Source organism: Trichoderma breve, chromosome 1 (assembly GCF_028502605.1).
Source record: "Trichoderma breve strain T069 chromosome 1, whole genome shotgun sequence".
In the NCBI taxonomy this organism is placed as follows: domain Eukaryota; kingdom Fungi; phylum Ascomycota; class Sordariomycetes; order Hypocreales; family Hypocreaceae; genus Trichoderma; species Trichoderma breve.
In genome coordinates, this window is record NC_079232.1 from 3552158 (window position 1) to 3576715 (window position 24558).

The 24558-nt window shown below is 50.9% G+C and overlaps 7 protein-coding genes across 7 annotated transcripts; 5 read left to right on the forward strand and 2 right to left on the reverse strand.

The window, feature by feature from the left end:
• Positions 1-1960: 1960 nt before the first annotated feature.
• Positions 1961-7776, forward strand: T069G_01076 (chitin synthase domain-containing protein; the record flags this gene model as incomplete). The annotated part of the gene is made up of 6 exons (XM_056168286.1): positions 1961-2265; positions 2433-3921; positions 4003-7046; positions 7101-7481; positions 7533-7672; positions 7745-7776. 6 exons carry the CDS (start codon positions 1961-1963, stop codon positions 7774-7776), a joined length of 5391 nt encoding a protein of 1796 aa, XP_056033602.1.
• Positions 7777-8452: 676 nt separating this feature from the next.
• On the reverse strand, positions 8453-11945 carry T069G_01077 (nucleolar pre-ribosomal-associated protein 1 domain-containing protein; the record flags this gene model as incomplete). Its single annotated transcript, XM_056168287.1, has 3 exons — positions 8453-11440; positions 11501-11718; positions 11789-11945. The coding sequence occupies 3 exons, from the start codon at positions 11943-11945 to the stop codon at positions 8453-8455; spliced, it is 3363 nt and encodes a 1120-aa protein (XP_056033603.1).
• A 1893-nt stretch (positions 11946-13838) lies between these two features.
• T069G_01078 (uncharacterized protein) lies at positions 13839-15195 on the forward strand (the record flags this gene model as incomplete). The annotated part of the gene is made up of 3 exons (XM_056168288.1): positions 13839-14526; positions 14591-14759; positions 14814-15195. 3 exons carry the CDS (start codon positions 13839-13841, stop codon positions 15193-15195), a joined length of 1239 nt encoding a protein of 412 aa, XP_056033604.1.
• A 1054-nt stretch (positions 15196-16249) lies between these two features.
• Positions 16250-17871, forward strand: T069G_01079 (histidine phosphatase superfamily (branch 2) domain-containing protein; the record flags this gene model as incomplete). The annotated part of the gene is made up of 2 exons (XM_056168289.1): positions 16250-16473; positions 16557-17871. The coding sequence occupies 2 exons, from the start codon at positions 16250-16252 to the stop codon at positions 17869-17871; spliced, it is 1539 nt and encodes a 512-aa protein (XP_056033605.1).
• Positions 17872-18730: 859 nt separating this feature from the next.
• Positions 18731-19590, forward strand: T069G_01080 (uncharacterized protein; the record flags this gene model as incomplete). Its single annotated transcript, XM_056168290.1, has 2 exons — positions 18731-18835; positions 18997-19590. 2 exons carry the CDS (start codon positions 18731-18733, stop codon positions 19588-19590), a joined length of 699 nt encoding a protein of 232 aa, XP_056033606.1.
• A 728-nt stretch (positions 19591-20318) lies between these two features.
• Positions 20319-21370, forward strand: T069G_01081 (inositol monophosphatase family domain-containing protein; the record flags this gene model as incomplete). The annotated part of the gene is made up of 3 exons (XM_056168291.1): positions 20319-20436; positions 20517-20675; positions 20754-21370. The coding sequence occupies 3 exons, from the start codon at positions 20319-20321 to the stop codon at positions 21368-21370; spliced, it is 894 nt and encodes a 297-aa protein (XP_056033607.1).
• A 469-nt stretch (positions 21371-21839) lies between these two features.
• Positions 21840-23620, reverse strand: T069G_01082 (major facilitator superfamily domain-containing protein; the record flags this gene model as incomplete). Its single annotated transcript, XM_056168292.1, has 2 exons — positions 21840-23158; positions 23218-23620. The coding sequence occupies 2 exons, from the start codon at positions 23618-23620 to the stop codon at positions 21840-21842; spliced, it is 1722 nt and encodes a 573-aa protein (XP_056033608.1).
• Between the last annotated feature and the right edge of the window lie 938 nt (positions 23621-24558).

The window sequence follows — 24558 nt, forward strand, 5'->3', positions numbered from 1 at the left end:
CGTCAGCACGAACTTGGCGGGCCAATGCTGCTGTTTATGGCCGCTCTCACCGGCAGCAGGGCAGCTGAGCGGTAACCTGGTCCATTGCAGGTAATTTTGGCGACAACTTACTCCGTCGAGGTCGGGTAGATTCTGGAAGTACCTGTGGACCAGACATCCGGGGCAATACGCTGTAAGTCGGTGCCCCTAATAGAATCTACTAGGGGGCATCGGTCCAAGTAAAGTGGCACCAAGCAAGGGGGCATCTGCTCCGCATCCTTGGGAGAAAAAACCATTGATGGATCAACAATCTTCGTACATGTGCATACAAATGCTGGACATGCCCGGTGGATCGGATCGGCTGGTCCCACTGCGAACGGTGGCAGCAGCTGAGGTACCGACAAGTACTCACTGAGTTCAGTCAATATCAAGCCTTCGTGCCAAGTCCCGATCTAAGGTAGCAAAGTTCGAGCAGCGCCAAAGAGCACGGGAAAAAAGGGGGTTCATACTGCGAGCTAGTCATTGTAATACTCGTATTGAATTTTTGCTCATTGGCTGTCATGTGCTGGCAACGTCTGTACCTTAAGGTTTAGTAGAGTTAGGACTGCTCCGTGTATGCTAAAATAAAGTATTGAAGCAACATAAGATTTCGACGTGTGGTTCAAAGATAGAGGTTAAAGGATCCGTGTGGTGGCAGATGCCAAGTGCACAGGCCATCTGTCCGTGCCATCAATCATCATCCATCTAGTGGTACTCGCGCAGTACTCAGACGCTTCCAATGACGACAATAATGGAGATGATCTTTGACGATGGACATTGATGAGCGAGCAAAAGAAAAAAAAAAAACAATTAAAAAAAAGAGAGAGATCGGGATTCCTTGCCATTTATGGCAGCCCTGCCTATCAATCAACGCCCATCTCTTGCCGTCTCTTCTCCTTTTCCTATTCCCTTCTCACGGCCTTGAAAATCTCATTCGCCACCAACTCCGCGTACTGTTCCATTGCAGGCGAACGGTACATCGCCTTCCACAAAACATCTCCTGCAAGCAGTGGAATCAACATCCAAGTGAGCGCCCACAAAGTATCTCCTGGCTTTCAGTCTCCCACCTGTACTCCGTGCTCCACCAGTCCTCGGATGCACTGGTGGATCTGATGTATCTTCCAAGTTACGACTATTTCACCCCCCTGTCCATGCTTGCATTCACCCGCACACACACACGCACACACAGAAACACACAGAAAATACAGGTACTGAGCAGGTACTAATAATACTTGGACGGGGAGACAGGCATGCATGCAGCTACAGTAATGGGGCCTAGCAGGGCAGGCTGTGCTCGCCGCACGAATGCTAATAATACCTGTCCGTGTACCCGCAAGTCACTAATCCGAGCGCGGGTGGGAACAACACTCACGATAGGGGGTGTGGACAAGCCCAAACTGCGCTCGCGACGCATTGCGCCCAACGGACTTGTCCGTAAAGCTAGCACTCGTCACGCCCCTTCGCTGCCGCTCGCAGGCTGTGGCGCCCTACTGAGCACCTAATTCAGGCACAGCGCCTGCAGAGGGCAGTACCTCGATGTACTTACAATACTTGGTGCCATCTCGTATGCAATGTGCAGTAGCAGGTCCATAGCAGCATACGATCCATATGCATGGATGGGAAGGAGCTGAGTACCTAAGCAAAGAAACCACGGCCCCTTTCCCGCCGCTCAGCCAACCCGTCCAAGAAAATAACTTCAAACTCATCTGCCTGACGTTGACGCGGTCTGCTTTGAGGCTTTCGCTGCATTTTTGTCTTTTCCATGCTTCTTTAACCACATTCGTTATCCATTAGGCATATTTCGCGGATTTCTTCTTACAGCAGTTTTTCAATACTCGCATCTGTCGCGGACCGTCCGCTTGCGCTCTCGCCTGCGCGGCAGTAGAGCCACTGAGTTGGCATCTTTTTTCTTTCAGGTTTCCAGTCCATCTCTTGGGGAAGCATGAGCTTGCCTCTTACTTCCGCGGGCAATGGAGGGGCTCACACGCAGCATTCTCTCCCTCAATTGCCCGCACACTCCCAGTCCGACACGCAGATAACGGCCCATCTCGCCAGTCGATTCCATCTGCAACTCCAAGCCACCTATCTTTCATCCCATGGAGTGGTCGCTGTTAACACCTTTACATCCTCGACGAAAGGGCCAGATGGAGGCCGAGATGGCAGCTCCATGGCTGCTGCCGAAGACGTGGCCGAGCGTGCATATCTGCGCCTTGGCCATCGATCTGAAAACCAGGCCGTAGTGTTTCTGTAAGTTGAGCTAAAGCCTTTTTTCTGTTTCTTCCCATTTCACATTATTTCACCCTTCTCTGGGTGTTTTGAAGAAATTTTGCGGTTATATGTTCTCTTATCAGCTCTTTTCGAAACTGGGTATCCGTTGTTCTTGCAATCCGATTTCTAACGCGTCTGATGTTTAGGGGAGAATCTGGCTCCGGAAAGTCAACGCTGCGAAACCATTTCGTCACGGCCCTTCTCAAGAAATCATCCACTCCTTTGTCGACTAAACTCTCGCTTGCTGCGTACGTATTCGACGCACTAACCACCACAAAGACCGCAACGACTCCAACTGCCTCTCGGGCTGGTCTGTTCTACGAGCTTCAATACGACACTTCTGCGTCTACAAACCCTACTCTCATCGGTGGTAAAGTCCTTGATCATCGCTTGGAAAGAAGCAGAATCACCGACGTCCCCACCGGCGAGCGTAACTTTCACGTCCTCTACTATCTCGTAGCTGGAACAAGCGAGGCCGAGAAGGATCATTTGGGATTTGAAAATGACAGCAGCAAGAGATGGAAGTTTCTTGGACACCCAACGCAGCTTAAGGTGGGCATTAACGACGCCGAAGGCTTTCAGCTCTTCAAGACCGCCATGAGGAAGCTGGAGTTCCCCAAGAATGATATTGCCGAGATTTGCCAAATTCTTGCTACTGTTCTGCATATCGGCCAGCTGGAGTTTGAGACTTCCAGCAGCACCAGCGCAACTGGTGATGACAGCGGTGGCTTCTCTCACGAGGGAGGCACCACTTTCACCGCTGTTAAGAACAAGGATGTCTTGGCCATCATCGCCGCCTTCCTTGGTATCAGCGCCTCTGATCTCCAAACCACCTTGGGCTATAAGACCAAGATGATTCACAAGGAGCGCGTTACCGTCATGCTCGATCCTAACGGTGCTCGTGCCCACGCCAATGAGTTGGCCAGGACTCTTTACTCGCTCTTGGTCACCTGGATCGTCGAAAACATGAACCAGCGTCTCTGCGCCCCCGAAGAGAGCATTGCCAACACAATCTCTATTGTTGATTTCCCCGGTTTCGCTGCGGCAGCTTCTACTGGATCTGCCTTGGATCAACTCCTCGCCAATGCTGCCAACGAGGCCATCTACAACATGACTCTTCACAACTTCTTTGACCGCAAGGCCGAGATGTTTGAGACGGAGGAAGTCACTGTGTCTGCCACGAGCTATTTCGACAACAGCGATGCTGTCAAGGGTCTCCTGAAGCCTGGCAATGGCCTTCTGAGCATTCTTGATGACCAGACTCGCCGTAACAGGACGGATATGCAGCTTCTTGAGAGTCTGCGGAAGCGGTTCGAAGGAAAGAATCCCGCCATCGAGGTCGGCTCTGCTACCGCCAAGCTGCCAGGTAGCAACTTCCATACTGAAAACTTGTCTGCGAGCTTTACCGTCAAGCATTTCGCCGGAGAAGTCGAGTATCCAGTCAAGGGCTTGATCGAGGAAAACGGCGAGATCATCTCTGGAGATCTCATGAACATGATGAACAGCACAAAATCAGACTTTGTGGCCAAGCTCTTTGGCCAGGAAGCTCTGCAAACTGTCACTCACCCCCAGGAGCGGACAACTGTGATGCAGGCTACGATCAGCTCAAAGCCTATGCGCGCGCCGAGCGTCATGGTGCGCAAGGGTACTCGTCCCAACAGGCCCAATCCTGCAGGTCGCCGCCAGACCCAAGATAACTTTGATGCAATGTCACAGACCAGCGACTCGCGTGAAGCCAAGCGAGGAGGCGCCAGGGGATCATCGGAACAGGGTGCCTCTGGTCAATTCCTTTCATCTCTCGATAACGTGCAGAAAGCCGTCACTGATCCAAACACCAATGCTTACTTCTTCTTCTGTATTAAGCCCAATGACCGCCGCATTGCCAATCAATTCGACAGTAAGTGTGTGCGAACGCAGATCCAGACATTTGGTATTGCCGAAATCAGCCAGCGCCTGCGTTCGGCTGATTTCAGCTTGTTTGTGCCCTTTGGTGAGTTTTTGGGCATGGCCAATAGCGAGGCTCTGCTTGTGGGAAGCGAGCGTGAGCGGGCAGAGGCTGCAATCGATGAGAGGCAATGGCCCCGTAACGAAGTTTCGGTTGGTGCCACTGGTGTCTTCTTGAGCGAGCGTTGCTGGCTTGAAATCGCCCAGCTGTCCTTCTCCAGTTCGGCTTCTGGCCGCGGTGCCATGTCCGCGTTTGATAGTGAAGGTGGAGATGGCCTCACCCCTGGCGACCATCATGCTTTTGGTGCCTCCAAGGAACGTCTCTTGTCTGCAGGACACACTCCTATGGGCTATGGTGAAAAAGGAAGAAGTGGTTACTTTGTGGCTGATGATGCTCGCTCTGAAGCGGGTGCCTCGGCGTTTGGTGCGGGAGACATGTTCAAAAACCTCGATAACCGCGAGCAGTTGGCCGAGCGAGGCAATGAAAAGGCCTTGGTTGAAGTTGAAGAGTACAAGGACAGCGCAAGCCGCAAGCGCTGGCTGTTCATTGTGTACGCTCTCACTTGGTTTGTTCCTGATTTTCTCATTCGGCTGATTGGTCGGATGCCCCGAAAAGATGTGCGCATCGCATGGCGTGAGAAGCTTGCCATCAACTTTCTCATTTGGTTCTTCTGCTTGGTTGCTGCCTTCTTCATCGTGGTCTTCCCCATGGTCATTTGTCCCACCCAGCATGTCTACAGCGCTCAAGAGTTATCTTCATTCAATGGCAAAGCGCACAGTGAGGGTGCCTACGTTTCTATCCGTGGTATCGTCATCGACTTGGGAGCCTTCATCCCCTCCCATTACCCTTCATACTTGAAGCAGCAGAGTCTTCTCAACTATGCCGGCAAGGACATCACCAGCCTCTTCCCTGTCCAGGTGTCCGCACTCTGTGACGGCGTGGACGGCTCAATCAACCCGGCCGTGACTCTGGATTACAAGTCGACCAACTTGACCGGATCCCCGGCCCTTCTCAGCCTTACGGACCAGAACTACAAGTACCACGACTTTCGATACTTCACCAATGACAGTCGGCCCGACTGGTTTTACGAGCAGATGGTCTATCTGAAGTCCAACTTCAAGAAGGGCAACATTGGCTATACCGCCAAATATGTGAAATCGCTCGGCAAGCAGTCGCAAAACATTGCAATTTTGGAAGGCAAAGTTTACGACATGACGACTTATCTTGCTGGTGGCCGCCATCTGAAGGCTCCTCCTGGAGAAAAAGTTCCAACTAACAATTCACTCACTGACTTCATGGACCCGTCTATCGTGTCGCTTTTCCAACTCAACCCTGGTCAGGACATCACCAAGTACTGGGAAAACTCACTCAGGTTGGATGCTACCGGCAAAACCCGTATGAAGCGTTGCCTGGACAACTTGTTTTATGTTGCCGATGTCGATACCAGAAACTCTGTCAAGTGCCAATTTGCCGAGTATCTTATTCTCGCCATCTCAATTCTGCTTTGCTCAGTCATCGGATTTAAGTTTCTCGCTGCTCTGCAATTTGGTGGTAAAAATGCCCCTGAAGACCTTGACAAATTTATCATGTGCCAGATTCCCGCCTACACTGAGGACGAGGAATCTCTGCGCCGTGCCATTGATTCTGCCGCTCGAATGAGGTATGATGACAAGCGCAAGTTACTGGTTATCGTGTGCGACGGCATGATCATCGGTCAAGGCAACGACAGGCCAACGCCGAGAATTGTTTTGGACATTCTCGGCGTGTCTGAATCTGTCGACCCCGAACCGCTAAGCTTTGAGTCGCTCGGCGAAGGTATGAAGCAGCACAACATGGGCAAGGTTTACTCCGGTCTCTACGAGGTCCAAGGCCACATTGTTCCCTTCTTGGTCATTGTCAAGATTGGCAAGCCCTCTGAGGTCTCTCGTCCTGGCAACCGTGGTAAGCGAGACTCTCAAATGGTCGTCATGCGATTCCTTAACCGCGTGCACTACAACTTGCCCATGAGCCCGATGGAGCTTGAAATGTACCACCAGATCAGGAACATCATTGGTGTCAATCCCGCCTTTTACGAATTCATGTTCCAAATCGACGCCGATACCGTTGTTGCCCAGGACTCCGCCACTCGTATGGTTGCGGCGCTTATCAACGACACAAGCATTATTGCTGTGTGCGGTGAGACTGCTCTGACCAACGCCAAGGGCTCGTTCATCACCATGATTCAGGTTTACGAGTACTACATCTCCCACAATCTGTCAAAGGCCTTTGAGAGTTTGTTCGGCTCCGTCACTTGTCTGCCCGGTTGTTTCTCCATGTATCGTATCCGTGCTGCGGAGACTGGCAAGCCACTCTTCGTGAGCAAGGAAGTCGTTGACGCGTATTCCACTATCCGTGTCGATACGCTGCACATGAAGAACCTGCTCCACCTGGGTGAAGATCGTTTCCTGACCACTTTGCTGATGAAATTCCACTCCAAATACAAGACCAAGTATATCTTCACCGCTCACGCATGGACTATTGCTCCCGACTCTTGGAGCGTCTTCCTTTCTCAGCGACGTCGTTGGATTAACTCCACTGTGCACAATCTGATTGAGCTTATTCCCCTTTCCCAGCTCTGCGGTTTCTGCTGCTTCAGTATGCGCTTTGTCGTCTTTGTCGACTTGCTCAGTACCGTTGTCCAGCCTGTGACCGTGGCTTATATCATTTACCTGATTGTGCGAGTGGTGCAGAATCCCAACGTCGTCCCCGTCACCGCGTTTATTCTTCTCGGTGCCATTTATGGTCTGCAGGCCATCATTTTTATCCTTCGCCGCAAGTGGGAAATGGTCGGTTGGATGGTTCTTTATGTTCTAGCCATCCCCGTCTTCAGTTTTGGTCTGCCGCTGTACGCTTTCTGGAACATGGACGACTTTGCATGGGGTAATACCCGTGTTGTTGCCGGTGAAAACGGCAAGAAGGTCCTCATCTCTGATGAAGGCAAATTCGATCCCTCATCTATTCCGAAGAAGAAGTGGGAGGAGTATCAGGCCGAGCTCTGGGAGTCGCAGACTTCTAGGGATGACACTCGCTCTGAGATCTCTGGCTTCAGCTACGGAACTAAGGCTCACGGCGCCATGTCAGAGTATGCTTATCCCAGCCGGCCCGCCTCCACAACGGGCTTCATCCAGGCCGCGACTCACGCTCAGCCATATGAAACCCGCAACATGTCCCGCATGTCGATGGCTCCTTCTGAGATGAACCGTATGAGCCAGTATGGCGGATCCCAATTTTTCTCTCCTGAGGACATGGTTGGCCTTCCCAGCGATGATGCCATCTTGGCGGAAATTCGAGAGATTTTGAAGACGGCAGATTTGATGACGGTCACCAAGAAGGGCGTGAAGCAGGAATTGGAACGCCGTTTCGACGTTCCCCTTGATGCCAAGAGAGCCTATATTAATAGTGGTATGTCCTACAACTTAACATCTCCTTCTCCCTTTACGTATTTTCAGGTTGGCTAACTAAGTTTCTCTCCAGCTACTGAGGCTCTCCTCTCTGGTCAGCTATAATTAGGAGAAAAGCAAAACATAGCAAAGGAGTGGCAGTGACAACGCTGACCATCACATCATCCGATCCACGCATAACTTTTTAATTACGAAGGGGTTTCTAACTTCTTCCTTTTTCTTAATTGGGGTGCTGTTTTCGACCACTTTCTTTATTCAATGGGTAATCAATCAGTCATAAATCGCTGTCTCATTTGGCTTGCTTAGTCCAGGCAACGAAGCGAAAAATCAAAGCGAAGATTGGAGAAGAGCGAGAATGTTGTATGCATCGTATGGGTTTTCATTTTCATATTTTTTTTTTTGGTGTTTCTAGGTTTAGAATGGATGAGGGAACGAGCCTTGTATGTATATATGTATGAGCGCATGTTGGAGTTTCTGAGTAATCGAATATGTTTTACGCTGCGACTATAAATAATTATGCTGCTCGTGTTGTACTTGATCCTAGTATTCATGTCATAAGTGATTGGAAAGACGATAATCATCATATAAATTAAGTAATTGGTGGTCATTTCTACTTCTTTGTCTATCTCTATTCCGCGGAGCCAAAGTATCAATGGCAAAGTGCATATTGGTAAAAGTGCCTGTAAGACGAAGCAATCCAATGTGTGGTTTTCAATTCCATATCCTAGGTATTTACACTCAACGGAGGCCATCATCGTCCGTCTGGGTATCTCATCTTATGTTACAATTGCAGGTTCCTTAACAGCTTTTCCACTCCCCCTTTACTCCACGCATTGACTCTCGTCTGATCACACGTCTTCCACGCCCGCTCCATCAGTGCCTTGTAAAGATGGGCGTCGTCAGAAACTCCGCATGCAGCGCGCTGAGCGTCGAGCCAAGTGAGGAGGCCGAACCTGGTGATGAGCGTGGTGCTGCCTGACTCGATGCACGTGGCGCGATACACGATTCTGAGGATGCGGATGCGAAGGTTGGAGCGCAGGTACGGGTTGCTGCCCAGGGCGAGCATCTTCTCGAGCCAGCGCTTCTTGTGGAAGACGCCCAGGTCGAAGGGAGTCTTGAGCGCGTCGAGCACGTATGTCAGGAACCAGGCGATTTCGGTGTAGTACTTGTCGTCCTCCGAGGGCTCTCCGTGCAAAATGTCGTGGGCTAGGGGCAGCTTCTCGGGCGACCAGACGGGGCTGCGCGTCAGGAAGCTGTTGATTTTTGGGTAGAGCGGATGAAGCGGGTTCTTGAGGATATCAAGTGCGTGGATGGAAAATGCGATGAATGCGGATGGGACGGGACCGTTGTCGACCTGTGGCCGCGAGGATTCGGCCAGTTCGGATAGGAGTAGCCAGACCTGCTTCTTCTCTTCGTATGCCGATTCGTCGATTTTGGCGGCCATCTTGAGGATGTTTGTCAAGGCTTCTTTGCGAATGTTGATGTGCTCTGACGCGAGGAGACGGATCAGGCTTGTAATCAAACCGTCTTCAATGAGGTCCTCGACGGCTTTATTGTGCCACTTGAGAAGAACGCTGGTGTCTTCTGCGCTAGTAAATGGAATATGTAACGTTTCTTCAAGCTTTGCCTGGTCCAATACACCTTCTTTCTGTCGGGTGCTTTCTCTTGTCTCCTCTTGGTCATCGTCTTTGCCCTCCTGGCTGCCGCCAGATGACGTTTTGGGTATCTTTCGCTTTCCCAAGCCTGCGAGCTTGACAGAGTAAGTGGTGAAACACTCTTCAATGTTTGTGTAGACTCGCTTAAGGGCATCGCTTCCCTTTTTCTTATATAGTGTGCTGAAATATAGGGATATGAAGCTTGATAGTGAATCACGTTCTTGGGCATCTGCGGACTTAATGATGAATGGCAGCTGTTCCGCTATGGCGACGGCAAGGAGATTGAAGCTGCGATCATCAGTCGTTGCTTGTGCCTCGCCCTTCTCACCAGATAGGTAGTTCTCGAGCACGTCGAGGTATTTGATTGGTGAAGTGGCGCAACGGCTGATACAGTTATCCAAGAAAGACCAGACCTTGTCCATAGTCTCCGGACTATTTTCGCCTATGCTCAATGTAAGGGCTTGCAGAAGAGGTTTTAACCTAGTAGCTGAGGAAACGAGCTGGTTTTCTACAGCAACATCTCCAAGCACCTTTTTCAGCTGATGAAGAGGCGCGGTCCGATCACTGCTGGAAAGGAGTTTAAGGAGTGCGGTGAATGGCGATGATTGGCCTTTACCAGTGAGAATCTCAATTCGCGCAAACCATCGCATACCGGGGGAGTAGCTGGCCATCGACACTAGATTCTCTAGCTCCATCTCACGGAACCCGTCGTGCTGCTGATCGGAGTTGCCATCTTGTAAGCTCCGTAGAACGCTGACGAAAAAGGGAGAGACATCAAAGTTTGCAGCCAGCGCTACTTGTGGAATCATCTCATAATACAAGAGAAGAAGCCTGCTGGCCATGGTTTTATGCAATGCATTCTCGCTGGGTATGCCCTTGTAACTTCGCACAATCTCTTTCATGTCTGGGATGCGTCTGCAGAATGCATCAATTAATCTTCGAGCTGCCTCAGACCACTTAGCATCTTTTGCTCGGAAGCCCTCTTCATGCAGTTTGATGGCTACTGAGAGCTTTTCCAGTGCTTCGACTAGCATCCTTGTCGCGAAGAAAGATGTAAGATTCGAGTTGGGTGAAAGGCACCGAATCATAACCTTTTGATTTAGTGGCAGTGGTAGAATATTATCCAGGACGACGGACGTAGGAGGAGGGCCAAGGGCGAAGCGTGTCTTGTCGCCGAATGAAGCGGGAAGCGGGATCCTCATCGTATCGAAGAGAAACGAAGCATATCCGATCCAAGTCATTGTCAGCTTTGGCTCAAAAGTGAACGACTGGTTGTTGAAAAAGTAGTTTGATATGAGTTCTGGGGCGGCTTCGAATATCGCTGTCAATAGCTGGCTGTGCTTCATGCTGGACCAGGGACGGAGCTTCGCCGCAAATTCGGATAGGACGAAATTGAAAACGGGGACCCCATCGCGATATGTATCATCTTTGCCCAAGGTGCTGTGCGCTGAGCCCTTTTGTTTGGCAAGCTGAACTGAAAACTCCTCATTCGTCTCCTTGGGATAAAGGCCCGTAGAAGGATACAAGATTCCGGCACCCGGATTTGTGCAGACGTACATGAGAAACTCGTGGGCCTTTTCGCTGACTCGATCGACATCACTCTCTGATTCTGTGCTATTAGAGTAGCTATAGAGAGCCAGAATTCGCATCAGAGTCTTGGTGTTGAAGCACTTGAACTTGATCTCTCGGGTGATCTTGCTGTCCGCCAACACATGAGTCTTTAAGCCGTCCAAAATTTCCAGAACAAGAGATGAGGGGTCGCTCTTGATCATGAACGTCAAATGTGAGAGCAGTTCTTTCTGAGTGAGCAACTCTTTCCGGCCGTCAGAGTGCAAATACTTGAGACAGCTCAAGAAGAACCGGACAGCATTTGTTCTCACTGTTGATTTACGAGAGTCGCCTTGATTGTCTCCAGTGTTACCAATCTCCAAATTCCTGCCAAGCGACGCGAAAGTAAAGGTTCTGGCGCGGACTATCCGTCTGGCGTAGGCGCCTCCATCCAGAGACACAGCTTCTCGAAGCAGGCGCAGTGTGGGCGATATGATGAAACCTTTTGTCTTGTCCGATGACAAGTTTTTCGATATTGACTTGAGCTGACGATCTTGGACAAGCGACTGGCAAATTCCAAGTCCGTGCTTGACAAGCTCCAATGAATCCGAGACGACATTTAGCACAAGTGCGAGGACAACGGCCACAGAGGACATGACGCCGCCCTCATTGACCTGAGCGGCAAATGACCACATCTCCATGATATCACTCAGAAAGACAGCATCCTCGCCCTCCAGCCTCGGCTTGACCAATTCGAGATATTCTCGTAGAATGCCGAGATTCGCAGATCGATCACCTTCACCGGAAACAATGTTGTCAAGGAGTCTTTTGAAGGATTGTAGACCTGTTGAAACCATTAAGTCCCCAAGCTCCCATATCTGACACATAAGATGCGAATAGAGCTCCAAACTCACCATGTCTTGCTCGGCGCATGTCTTGATCGAACGAGAGCAGGCTTCGGAGCTGCTCTCCAGAGCTCACATCCTCGCCAGTGGGAACATCGTGGGTGATTTTCTGGCGCTTTCGAAAAGCGGCAGCTCCGTCGGCATCGATTGAAGCTCGTTTCCCCATCTTGAAGAGCCTCGGCGGATTCGTCCAGCTTTGAGCTGCCGATTTACGCCTGCTCGTCGTCGCGGAGGTCTCAGATATTTTGGTATACTGCCGAACTTTACCGCCTCACAGGCGTCCAAGATAGGCAAGACTGGGAAGGTTATCGCAACGCTACGGGAATTGTATGCGATATCGGCTATACTGCGGAATTACATACTCATTGTGGCTGTGAGCAGACGGTACGTACCTACCTCTTGTAATGGCTTGTAAGTCAAAGGCTGTAAGCCATCAATCCCATGCTTCGTTTTGTGGCACCACAATCTCACCTGCTCTCTACGGCTCTTCTTTCACATGGCTGTGTCTCCACCATCAAGGCTATTCTAAGACAAAGAGACAAAAAAATAGAAGAAGACAAGGAAGAAAGCAAGGCCCATGGCATTATAACCGGCGTCGCATAGGTGCGCTTGGTCCGGAAAGTGTGGAAGAAACTGAGACATGCATAATGGCTTTGCCCGTATCCTCACTTTCTGTTGGCCGCGGCCTCTCTCGTCTCCCCACGCCACTGGCCGCAGCAGAACCGTATTACAAGCTGTCTCTTTTATTGGGCGTCAGGTGGTGAGTCTCGAGTCAAGTCACGAAGCTGTTCACACCATATTTGCGTGCCTGCGTCGCCCATGTCATCATGATCATCACCACGAGTTGCTAAAGATAGGCGCTCGTCGGAATGCGGAGGGTCCGTCCAATTTGCGAAATCGCAACAACAACGAACGACAACGGTGTGTGTCAGCGCTGGCTGGAACAAAGCTGGCTTCCTTGGATGGGCGACAAGGCAAATGAAGTGAGAAATTAAACGGTGACGAGCGCGCGCCAATCGAGCATCGATGTCCCAAAGAAGCAAAACGACAGTCCGGATGAGGCAAGATTCAGCTGCGTGGCGCCCATCTTGGGTTTCGCATCTCGCCTGGGGCTCGTTTCCTCTTTTCACAACGCTGCCCTTTCAAGACTTTGTTCACGAAACATGCAAACGCCAGGCGTCGCCCATGACGGCTGCTGTCTAACGCTCTCTAACCAGGGGAAACCCGGGCTTGTCGTCGCTGGCCAATGCCGGCAGCCCACGCGACCCCTCCTCGGACCATCTGGAGCAAAGCCACGACAGAATCCGTGGCGAATGCAAGACATCGACTCGCTGTGCCAGCCCGGCCGTCTGACGCCGTCTGTGGATCCTGCAATCTTGTGGGTAGCGCCAGCCATCCGAATGCAGCGTTCTACGCGCCGACTGGACGGTCTCCTTTGTGGCCCAGCCTATCATCGTCTTGGCCCTGCTGGCTCACCATCAACGCTGCTCAGCCGCCACCTGTTGGGCTTGTCGAGGTGTTCTTGGTTGCTGGAAAATGGTAAAGAAAGGGCTCCAGTTTCCTGGTCGGGTGAGCTGCGCTATTGCAGATGCGAAGTAGTATTTACGAGCTCACCCGGCCCTCTTTTTGAACTTTCCAGTCGGGGTGCCGGATCTACCTTGCCCTCTTTTTTTTATGTCATCGGCTCGCTGGACGGTCTTTCATTCGCTTTTCTCCCCTACTTTAAAAAGTTATTTGCCGGCCCAGTCGGCATGAGGCTGCTTTTTTCTCCCCAGTATGAAAGCTTCGACGGGTGTTTTTGGTGAAGCATATGCGTCATGCTTGTCTTGCCTCACGTGCTGGGAACCGTTGGCTTTTCGTATTGACGAGAGACCTCTGCGTCGTATGTTTTTTTGTTTTCCAGAAGAAATTATCTTTATTTCCTTCTCTTTCGCTCTCACTGCATTCGCTGCTGGGAGATGGGGAGAGCTTGAGAACCCTCACTTACGGATAGACCTCAGACGACAATAAGCGGCTCTGTCCCGTTATCAGCGATCAACCAACATCTCATCCACCACCAATGGCAGTTCCAGAGGCTGAGCTTCCTCGGCCTAGCTGGAGGCAAAAGGTGCAAAAGACATTCGCTTCAAACCAGTCAAGCTCTTTTTCGAGAAGCAGAGCGCAGGCAGACGCTTCACGGCCTCGGTTACACATCTCGGCGCCATTCGAATTTCGACATGTTGATTCCGGCTCATTCCAATTCCCGTTTCCCGCTCAGCGACCAAACCGCCCCTGGGAGAGTCCTTTGACGCCGGACACACCTGAAACTCCCTTTGAACCGCTGCAATTAAACATTCTAAGTTCTGGAAAAGAGCTGTCGCCAATACTTCCAGATTTCAACTTCTCCAGTGAGATGACGCCGCCATCTCTGGTTCATCTCCCAGGCCGGCCCTACGATGACCCTTCGTTTCGTCACGATAGAAACCATTCATCAACATCAACATCATTTCATATTCCTCGAAAAAATGTTGCTGCTCGCTCATCATCAAGCAGCCCAGAGGTATCGCCATTGAATCTCGCTTCCGATAAGCAGACTCGCACCCGGACTTATACGCCATCTGACATGGAGACGATTAAAGAACGAGTGGCCACTGCCATGAATGAGGTGGAGGAGTTGCAGAAGAAGATCAACGACATCATCGAGCGACAAAGCCTTTACACTGCGAGCAGACCATCAACAGCCCACTCAATGGCCCGTACTCTGCCTGGTAAGTCTATACAATGAATTCGAGTTCCTTACAAAACTCCCAAGCTTATCCGTTACTTGCACAGACGCGGCGGAAGTTCCGGTTATTCCTGCGCTGCCACCAGCGGCGCCTTCATTTGCTGAGCGCCTAAACACAAAGGTGTCGCTGCCCAATGCCTGGCCCGTGACAGCCTCCATGCACATTAGCCAGTTGGAGGAGTACGAGGAGACGCTCAATAGCACGCAGTTTTCACGGTCGGTACGAGAGCAGCAATCTTCCCCGTCGCCTCCCCCACCGCTGCCTCTCAGGCTACGACCACCAACAACACCACCACCACTACGGAAGAAGAAATCGTTTTCGCGATTCTCTACTATGCTGTCCCAGAGGACTCAACGACCAAGAAACCAGAGCTTGGACTCTGTTACGAATTCACCGCTTCCTCTCAAAGCAAACGAAGGATACTACCAGTGCGCAACCCCGCCTAGAAGGCCGGACAGGCAAAGCACCGACACGTTTGATACGATGTCTAGTTGGTCAATGTATGATGGAGACCGCAGTGTGCCAACGGCCTGGTCACCGCAGAGCACTTCATCAAGAGACGATGATGACGTTTTCCTTGACAGAAGCGGCACATTTGGGAAAAATAGCACCCGGGGGTCGAGTGCGGTGAATGTCGGTCTCGCCATGTGACAAAGCGGGCTTCGTACATATACGCGAGATGCTACTACTAATGTATATACAAACTACTCATGTGCTGGACCACATATTATAGACCACGTGGAATGATTGGAGGGTAATGAATGAGGGCAGGCTTGGTATAGGCTGGGCTGGGATAGAATGGAATGGGTCTAATGCACCCATGGATTATGGATTATACCACTGGAGGTGATAAGTGACGGATGCAGCTGAGCGACATCCAGCGAATCACCTTGGGCGTTTTTGGGGTGAAAATTTGTTAAATAAAGGAAATATACCATATACAGAATTTAATGAAGCTATTGATAGAGAGAGAGAGAGAAAGAGGAGCACCGGTTTCATCCTCAGTGTGTGTTTAAGAGAGAGGTGCTCCGCATAGACGAACTCTACACCATCCAAGATGTAAGACGATGGTGAGCACTCGGCATTTGCGTGTTAGTGCCCAACACAAAATGCCGAGCGGTGCCTTGGGCAGTGACGCGCTGCATTGGCGTTGCAATGGATAATGCAATGCAATGCGCTGGTTGGTTCAATTTCCCCAAGACATCACAAGATGCACCATGCAGGATTCAGTCCCTTTCCATTGTTCATTCTGCTCTTCAGGAACACCAATAATGGACAGTGTATTCAGGTACCTAAACTCTCTTACAGATTGCCAGGGACCCGAGGTACCCAAGAGCAGTCCACCCTGATTGGTCCAATTGCCTTACATAAGCCAACCTTTCATCTGTCAACCTCCAGCCAGGTACTGAGTGAAGCTCAGTCAAGCCAAGTGCAGCCATTCCCAACTCATCCAAGCCAAGATCGGAGTGTCGCATTCCACCGTCCTTTTCTCCATATTCAGAGGAAGCACAGACTCATTGTAAGGAATAAACGACTCCGCTCTTGGTTATTGGCGCCTGAGCAGGCCAACTCGGCCAATCTCTCGTCGCATCTCAAGCACGTCTCTCTTGCTATACTCTCGCGGCTGACCGAGCTGCTCAAAGCTGCTTGTTGCACGTCTTGCCGAGAGTAACCATCTAATGTTGCACATCGACCTTCCGGAATCATGCCTGTGCCTAGAGTCATAGCCGCCATCAGGGGCGCTGTGTCGCGGGAGACATACAAATACAGCGCGATCCCAGAGCCAGAGGCGGAGGTGCCAAGTCGACAGACACTGACTCGGCGAGCATCCGTTTACGAATCTTCATCACAGGGGCAGACAAGACTGATTAAAATGTCACTCGGAGGCATGGCATTGTTTGCCATATTACTGACCATGGTCTCACTTGGGTATGAAAAGCAAACGCCGTGAATCGTAGAACCAAACAAGAGAGAGCATGAGAGAGAAATGCTAACTCAGATGAGGTTGAAAGGCGAGCCAAGTCACAATCAGCTTGTGAGGCAGTCGGTAACTGCACGGCGGATGTATCACATATTTGGGGCCAGTATTCGCCTGTGTTCTCTGTCCCGTCTACCGTCGATGCATCAACCCCATCCGGATGCAACGTGACGTTTGCTCAGATTCTGTCAAGGCACGGAGCACGAGCGCCTACTCAGAAGAAGTCTGATTTCTACAGGGACATGATTGTACGCATCCAGACCAATGTCAAAGACTACGGCAAGGGATACGAGTTCCTGAAAGATTACGATTATCACCTTGGCGCCGATGATCTCACTCTGTTTGGAGAACAACAGATGGTTGATTCTGGAGTTGCATTTTTCCAGCGATACCAGGATCTGGCATCCAAATTTGACCCCTTTGTTCGAGCATCAGGTTCAGATCGAGTAGTTGTATCGGCGCAGAGATTTGTCGAGGGATACTATAAAGCTCAAGATCGCAATGCTTCGAGCCCAGTAAAGAGCATTTTGGTGATCCCCGAAGAAGACGGGTTCAACAACACGCTGAACCACGGATCATGCCCAGCTTTTGAAGAGGGCCCTGCATCCGAACTTGTGGCTACATACCAGAAGATTTGGCTTGGGATTTTTGGGCCTGCCATTACTAAGAGGCTCAACAGCAAATTACCAGGCGCAAATCTGACCTTGACTGAGACCATCTTTATGATGGATTTGTGCCCATTCAACACAGTGGCAAACACCAGCCTCGTGGCATCCGACTTTTGCAGGCTCTTCTCCATGGACGAGTGGGCAAGCTACGACTATTTCCAGGCATTGGACAAATGGTATGGCTACGGCAAGGGCAATCCTCTGGGCCCGTCCCAGGGAGTTGGATTTGGCAACGAGTTGATTGCCAGGCTTACAGGCACACCTGTGGACGATGATACCACGACAAACTCAACGCTCGACTCTTCTCCCGAGACTTTCCCTCTGAACAGCAAATTGTACGCAGATTTCTCACACGACAACACCATGTCTTCCATTTTTGCCGCCCTTGGGCTGTTCAACTCAACTATGGAACTACCTCTCAAGTACAAGTTGTCGCCTCGCCGCCTTCACGGGTTTTCTGCTTCCTGGGCGGTGCCATTTGGCGCCCGCATGTACTTAGAGAAGATGCAGTGCAGCGATGCGAGCGAGGAGCTAGTGCGGGTCATCCTGAACGACCGAGTGGTTCCGCTACGGACGTGCAATTCCGACAGACTGGGACGGTGTAAGCTGAGCGGCTTTATTGACAGCCTCAAGTTTGTGCGGAGCGGAGGGCTGTGGAACGAGTGCCCATATGATGGCTGATGAGTGAATATTTTGCGATGATACCTCTGATGACTGGCTTTGTCTTTTTTGTTTCATGTTCATTCTATTTTGCTTATTTTGCTCGGCATTAAAATTTAGAACCAGGCAGCGGAGGTGAAAGATATCCGCATGCCTAGACTAGATCTACAAGCTTCGGTCTGACATGTCGGTTAAGAAGAACTCACATGGCACCCCATAGAGAGGCAATCCACTGAATTTTTTTTCCCCCTTTGACCAAACCTTCCAATAGAGCAGAGAACAGATATTGATCTGATTACTCACTCATTGGCAGGAAGAAGCGAGCCGTTGCGGGCTAAAAATAGCATCAAGTTGCCTACTAGTCATAGCAGTAGTAGTTAGATAACTACTACTAGTAGTTTTGCTGCTTACCTTTTTGTGAGCTGCGATGAATATGGGATGGATTGAAGGCTTTTCGAGGCGGATTAATTATAGCAGTGGATGACTGAGCGGTGTTAGTCGCTAAAAGCAGCAAGGGGGGTCCCCTGTATTCCAGGCGCAGGAACCAAGCTCAGGCATTTCTGGCCCCGATAGCAGCGATAAGGTGCCCAATCCGGAAGTCGCTCGACGTCAGCATTCCCAGACCCCAAGGTGACTTTACCCGCACTCAATTCAAGGCTCCTCCTAGCAAAGTGACCCAAGCAGCACTGGCAGCATCCTGTGCGTTGAAAAGCGACTGCGGAAATCAGCAGATGCCCGGATTTTCTCGAGCGCATCGCCGACCTGTCGATTGAGGATTTATTTTGCCTCTCTATACCGCTTCACACTCTCACGCTTTTCTTTGTTTTGCTTCGGCAAGGGGGGGAACGCAGATCCAGAGACGATACGAGGCTAGGAGATCATGGTTTCCACCGCAGGAGGCATCGTCATCGCGATTGTGGTGATTTTGGTGGCGGCGGCTGTTGGATGGGTTGTTTTCTCGCAGCTACGAGCGCGGAGATTGGGGGTGAGTCTTTGTTCCTTTCCCTCTTGTTTGTTTTTCTCTGTTTTGCGGCGGCGCATAGCAACCACGGATAAGCAGAGCTTTCGGGAGCGGCGGCAGCACAACATCAAGGCTGCGACGGTTTATTGATCGATACGTATGGCTAACCACGGCAAAATGCACAGCTTCCGCCTCCGAGTCTATCGTCGTATCTGCCATGGAAGAAATCAGACACGCCATACGGACCACCGAGACCGGCTCGCGGCGGCGTCGTCGGCTGGTTCAATGACCTGACGCGCAAGTTCAAGCACCGCAACGACCGGTCGGCAACGGGCGCCTACGAGCAGTCGCTTCACAGCGGCCCTGGCTCCGGAAACCGCGGCTTTGGCCCGCTTGACCCCGACGATGCGTGGGACTCGCGCGTGGGCAACGAGGCTGACGGATACGGCTACTACGAGCAGGAGCTGGGAGGCCACACCGAGTACACCGGCGCAAACTACGGCGGCAGCCGGCTGGGCCCAGCGCCGCCGGCACATGCAGGCTATGAAGAGGACGTTGAGCGAGGGCGACGACCGAGCAGAGACGCTGGGGCAGCGACGGCAGCTGAGGCTGGCCGCCGTCAGAACCCTTTTGACGATGATGCGCAGGTAAGCCTGAGGGGCGTCAGTCCGCGACCGATGGACATGGCGGGAGCAGGACACAGGGGGACGGGCGATCGGCCGGGCAGTTCGGGCAGCAGCCATGCCGAACGGCGATCGATATTCCGAGAAGACGTCTAGAGATGATTCATGAGGAAGGGGAGAAAGGGGGGCCACAATGGGACAAGGAAAACAAAAGGCGGTATGTTGAGGGTGGGCTTGCTTTAACGAAAAACTTGTTTTATTACCTCATGATACGGTACCTTGGAGGCCTTTTTCTTTTTTTATATCTTTTGCTTTTTTTTTTAAACCTTTTTTTATGATTAATTTGATGTGGAAAATGGGAGCTTTGAATTGTACGCATGACTACATAGGAATAGGATGGAGAGGGAGCCTCTCTTGTCCTCATCACGAAATGACATTCGTTCTCTTTTGAAGATGCTTAACCTTGTTTTTTCCTCCTTGCAGTACTTGACTCAATGATGTTTTCGATGAAAAATAAATTATGCGAGAGATGTCTGATTCAAGCCCCGAATCTACACAGTCGTTTTTTACTTTTGTAGCTTTTGAGGCAAAATGTCCTTCTGCAGCGCATCGCCAACCGACGGGCCCCACGTCATGAGCGTCATCCCAAAGCTGCCCCTCCAGTTCCCACAGTGGCCCCTCGGCCATCATTTTCGTAGCTTCATCTTCACCTCACGCCACCAACAGCGCTCTTTCTCTCACTCTTATTCTCACTTTGACTTTTGTAACCTCATTGACTCATTGTCTTATAATATTCTAAGACAATTCAAGTCAGGATAAGCAGTTACGCAACAGAAAAGAGTGCGAAAAGAGAGCTAGAAAAAAAGAAGCTCAACTCATTCACAATGGCGGACCTCAACCTGCAGGCCATCCACGATGAAATGGTGCTCGTGGCGTATGAGGCCGGCCGCACTATTATGTCCGCAAACCCAGCTGATATCGGCACGGGGACAAAGCTCAATTGTACGTGACGAGAAGCCTATCCATCTTGTCTTCATCTTGGTGTGTTGCATTTCATGGGCTAACACGAGATATATATATAGCCGTCGATATCGTCACAGAGGTTGACCAGGCAGTCGAGAAAATGGTCTCATCGCGCCTCTCGACGGCATATCCCGAGTTTTCGTTCATGGGCGAGGAGACGTACAAGCCTGGGACCAAGCTTGGACCGGAGCCGACGTTCGTTGTTGATCCCATTGATGGTGAGTTTTGCTGTAATCTTGAACTGCTTATTCCTTCTTCCCTCCATTTTCAACTTCAAACTCACCAATCTTGCCTAGGGACAACAAACTTCGTCCACTCGTTCCCCAACGCCTGCATCTCCCTCGGCCTCGCCATTGACCGCGAGCCCGTCATCGGCGTCATCTACAACCCCTACCAGGATCTCCTCTTCACCGCAATCAAGTCTCACGGCGCATACATGACCCGCATCAAGGGAACGACCCCCCAGAAGCTACCACTAGCTGCCTCTCCGCGTCCACTTGAAGGTCTGGCCAACGCTCTCCTCGCCATTGAATGGGGCTCCACCCGTGATGGACACAACTTCGAGCTCAAGACAGAAGTGTTCAAGAAGCTCGCCGCCACCAAGGAGACGGGCGGTGCTATGGTGCACTCGCTGCGGTCGCTGGGCTCTGCAGCGCTGAACATTGCTGCTGTGGCTGCGGGCCAGATGGACGCCTATTGGGAGGGTGGATGCTGGGCGTGGGACGTTTGCGCGGGTTGGTGTATCCTCAAGGAGGCGGGAGGCATCATGGCGGGAGGCAACCCAGGGCAATGGGATCCGTCGGTGGATGAGAGGAAATATCTTGCTGTTAGGGGGGCGCCGAGCGGGCAAAAGGAGCTTGTGGAGGAGTTTTGGGGCGTTATTGGGGATAAGAAGATGGATTACTCTGTCTGAAGATGAGGAAAGCGTCGTATATAAGGTGATGGATTACTCGAGTAGAGAAGAAAAGGGGTTTGAATGTTAGAATGAAAGATACAGCAATTATGGGAGTTGAAAAGATATAGCAGAGAAAGTGTTTAAAATATGAGATTTAAATTTCTTACTGTCTCCTCATCTTAAACTTATATCATCTTGTTCATTACATTATATATATATATACATAGAAATCTAACCATGCTAATGCTTTTGAGTGTTTTTGAATCCATGTGTCTCGTAATACCTGATCGTCATAATTCTGACTTTTCCCATCACGTGCCCCTTTATTACACCTGCCGCCACATACCTTCATTACCTGTTTTCTTTCTCAATCTTCTTCTTCTGTTTCATTTTTCATCTGCTTCTTCTCACCTCCTTTTCATCTTCATCTTCTCACTTCTTTTTCATCTTTCGCCGCGTCATTCTTTTAAAAAGCTCTTTCCCCCAATCAAGCCGCAAATTTACTCGCAGCTCTCAGCTTCGGCCCGTAAAACCACAAGAAAATCGGGCTGGGGAACCCGATCCCAATTGCAATACACGCCAGCACCGTCCCCCCAATTCCATATCCAAGCTTGTTGTACATGGTCGGAGCGAATAGAGGGAATCCGAAGCCTGCCAGACTGCGCAAAACAGTCACTGCTCCCACGGCACTGGCTGCATATCGAGTATACGAGTCCACCATGTATCCTTGGATGCACTGGAACCCGATGATAATGCCGAAGCCAAAGACAACGGCGCCAATGTTGGGGCCAATCCAGTGCGTGTGTGCTTCTGCGGTCCATGAGTAGATGAAGATGCCGATGGGCAGAAGAATCGACCCTGGAATCAATAAGGGAACACGGAATTCTGGACGTCCAGGGCCGCCGTCAGGCACATAACGTCTCTTGAGAGCGGCATAGATACGATCCTGGAGCGGCGCACAGGTCTGGGCACCCAGGAAGAAGCCAAGGCCGAGGGAGATATAGTTGAGACCAGCTATACCCGGACTTTCGTGATACTGGGTTGACCAGAGGCTGGCGAACGTGGAGAGGATCAAATATGTCAAGCCGTACAGATACATCATGTACAGAGACATGACCTGCACAATGGGCTGCGTGGCCAACATGCGGAACGGGCGAGTCAAAGCAATTGTTAGCGTTTGGGTAATCGTCTTGTTTGGATCGTCGTATTCTGTGACGAGGTTGGTGTTGCCCGTCTCCTTGATCAGGGCTACTTTCTTGCGCTGCAACAAAACTGGTGCATACGTCTCCTGAAGAAAGAATATACCTGCCACCTGGACAAGACCGTCAGCAATGGTGGTGCTGTAAAAGACCCATCGCCAGGTGGTCCGTTCGGATATCCAGCCTCCAGCAATCGGCCCCAGAGCCGGGCCAAGCAGAGGCATCAGCGAATAGATGCTCATGGCCTTTCCTCTCTCCTCAGCGGTGAACAAGTCACCCAAAACACCACCGCCAATGGCTAGAGGCGCGGATCCTCCAATGCCCGCGAGGAAACGAAAGACGAACATTTGGGCGCTCGTCTTGGCGAGACCGCAGCCCAAGTTGAAGAACAGGAAAAACAGGTTGGAGAGCTGGAGGATGATGGCTCGGCCATATAACTCGGATAGGGGGCCCCAGATCAGAGGGCCGACGGCGTAGGCAGCCACGAAGATGGACAGTACAAGGGCGCTTTCAATCTCCTCCGTGATGTGCAAGTCCCTGCTGATTTGGGGGAGACCAGGGGCAACCATGCTCGAGGCAACTGGTGAGAGAAGGGTGAAGCAAGAGACTGTGGGCAAGGTCAGTAAGCCAAAGACGAAAGAAGATGGGACACGATCCAACACGTACCACAGAAGACGGCGGCCCATTTCCTTTTGTGAGTCCAGTTCTTTGGATTCTCTGGGTCGTCGGGGCCGTTCCACTTGATCAGATTCGGGTCGTCGGGCCTGACTGTCGGTGATTTCTCAATGACATCTTCCCCCAGCTCCAGATCCCTCTGATTCTGAATGCCGTCTCTTATTTCGGATACTGTTCGCGACATGGACTGCCCACGAGACAGCGGCAAACCCCCTTCAGGATGGTGGATGGTGGATGCATCATCATCTCCCGTTGAGTCTGAGAGAGTTGTCGAGTATTCATGCTTGTCCGATTCCAGATGGCTATGCTTTTCTTCGTCTCTATTTTGATTAGGAGCTGCCGAGGAAATCCCCTCCAGCGATTTGGAATCTGCTTCTGCGGTTGATCCAGACATCATGACCTCATCGAATGCTTGGGAGCAAAGGACCCAAACGACTTATAAGCAGTGTGAGAGACGAGAGTGGGTTTGCATGTCAATTAGACACTAAGATGATATCTTCTTTTACAAAAAAGGAGCGCTGTGACGGAATACAATCCGACAAAAGGGTATAAAAACAGCTGCTCAAATCGCCTTTTCCCTGCACACTCAAGACTTGGATCACAACGATGAAGCAGACTGGTCAGGTTGAATGACAAAACCAAAAGAGCACGCGACCTCAAAAGCCGGTCTAATCCAAGAGCCGAATAAGTTGGAGCGAATGACTTTTGGCGCAGATTCTCAGAACGAATGAAAAAACAAGAAAACAAAGGATACTAAATAGAAAGAAAGAAAGTCGGAAATAATAAACAGAGGCGCCCCCCGACGGGTTGCATTTTCGTTACATGCTCGAATCCACCGCGCGGCAGCTTCATCCGATCTCCTTGGCGTGAAGAGATCTCCATTTGCCGATGCGGCGCCGAAAGCAGCTAGGGAGGCAAAAGTACAACCCATTTTTTCATTGATGACTTTTTTTTGTCTTTTTTGGCCGGTTTGGCCCCTAGCAGAAAGCTCGGGGTAACGAAGCTGGATACCCACGGAATCTCCGTTGCCTTGATTATCAATACGTTGAAAATTTGGAGCTACTAATGCTACCCATATACGAGTAATACGACTGCTAACATGGCATGGAATAATACCAGTAGTAGTAACAGGCACGCCCTGCTCAAGAGAGAGAAAGAGAGAGAGATCTGACACGATAAGCAATCTCTCGGAAATAGTTGAAAGAGATGATATCCATGGCAATAGCCTTTTGGCTGGACTGCTGAATCGGGGTTTAATTCCATCCGCTTTTAAACGCCTATTTGTGTCGTCAAGCAAGCAAGCATTTACAAAAAAGTGAGAGCTCGTTTTCG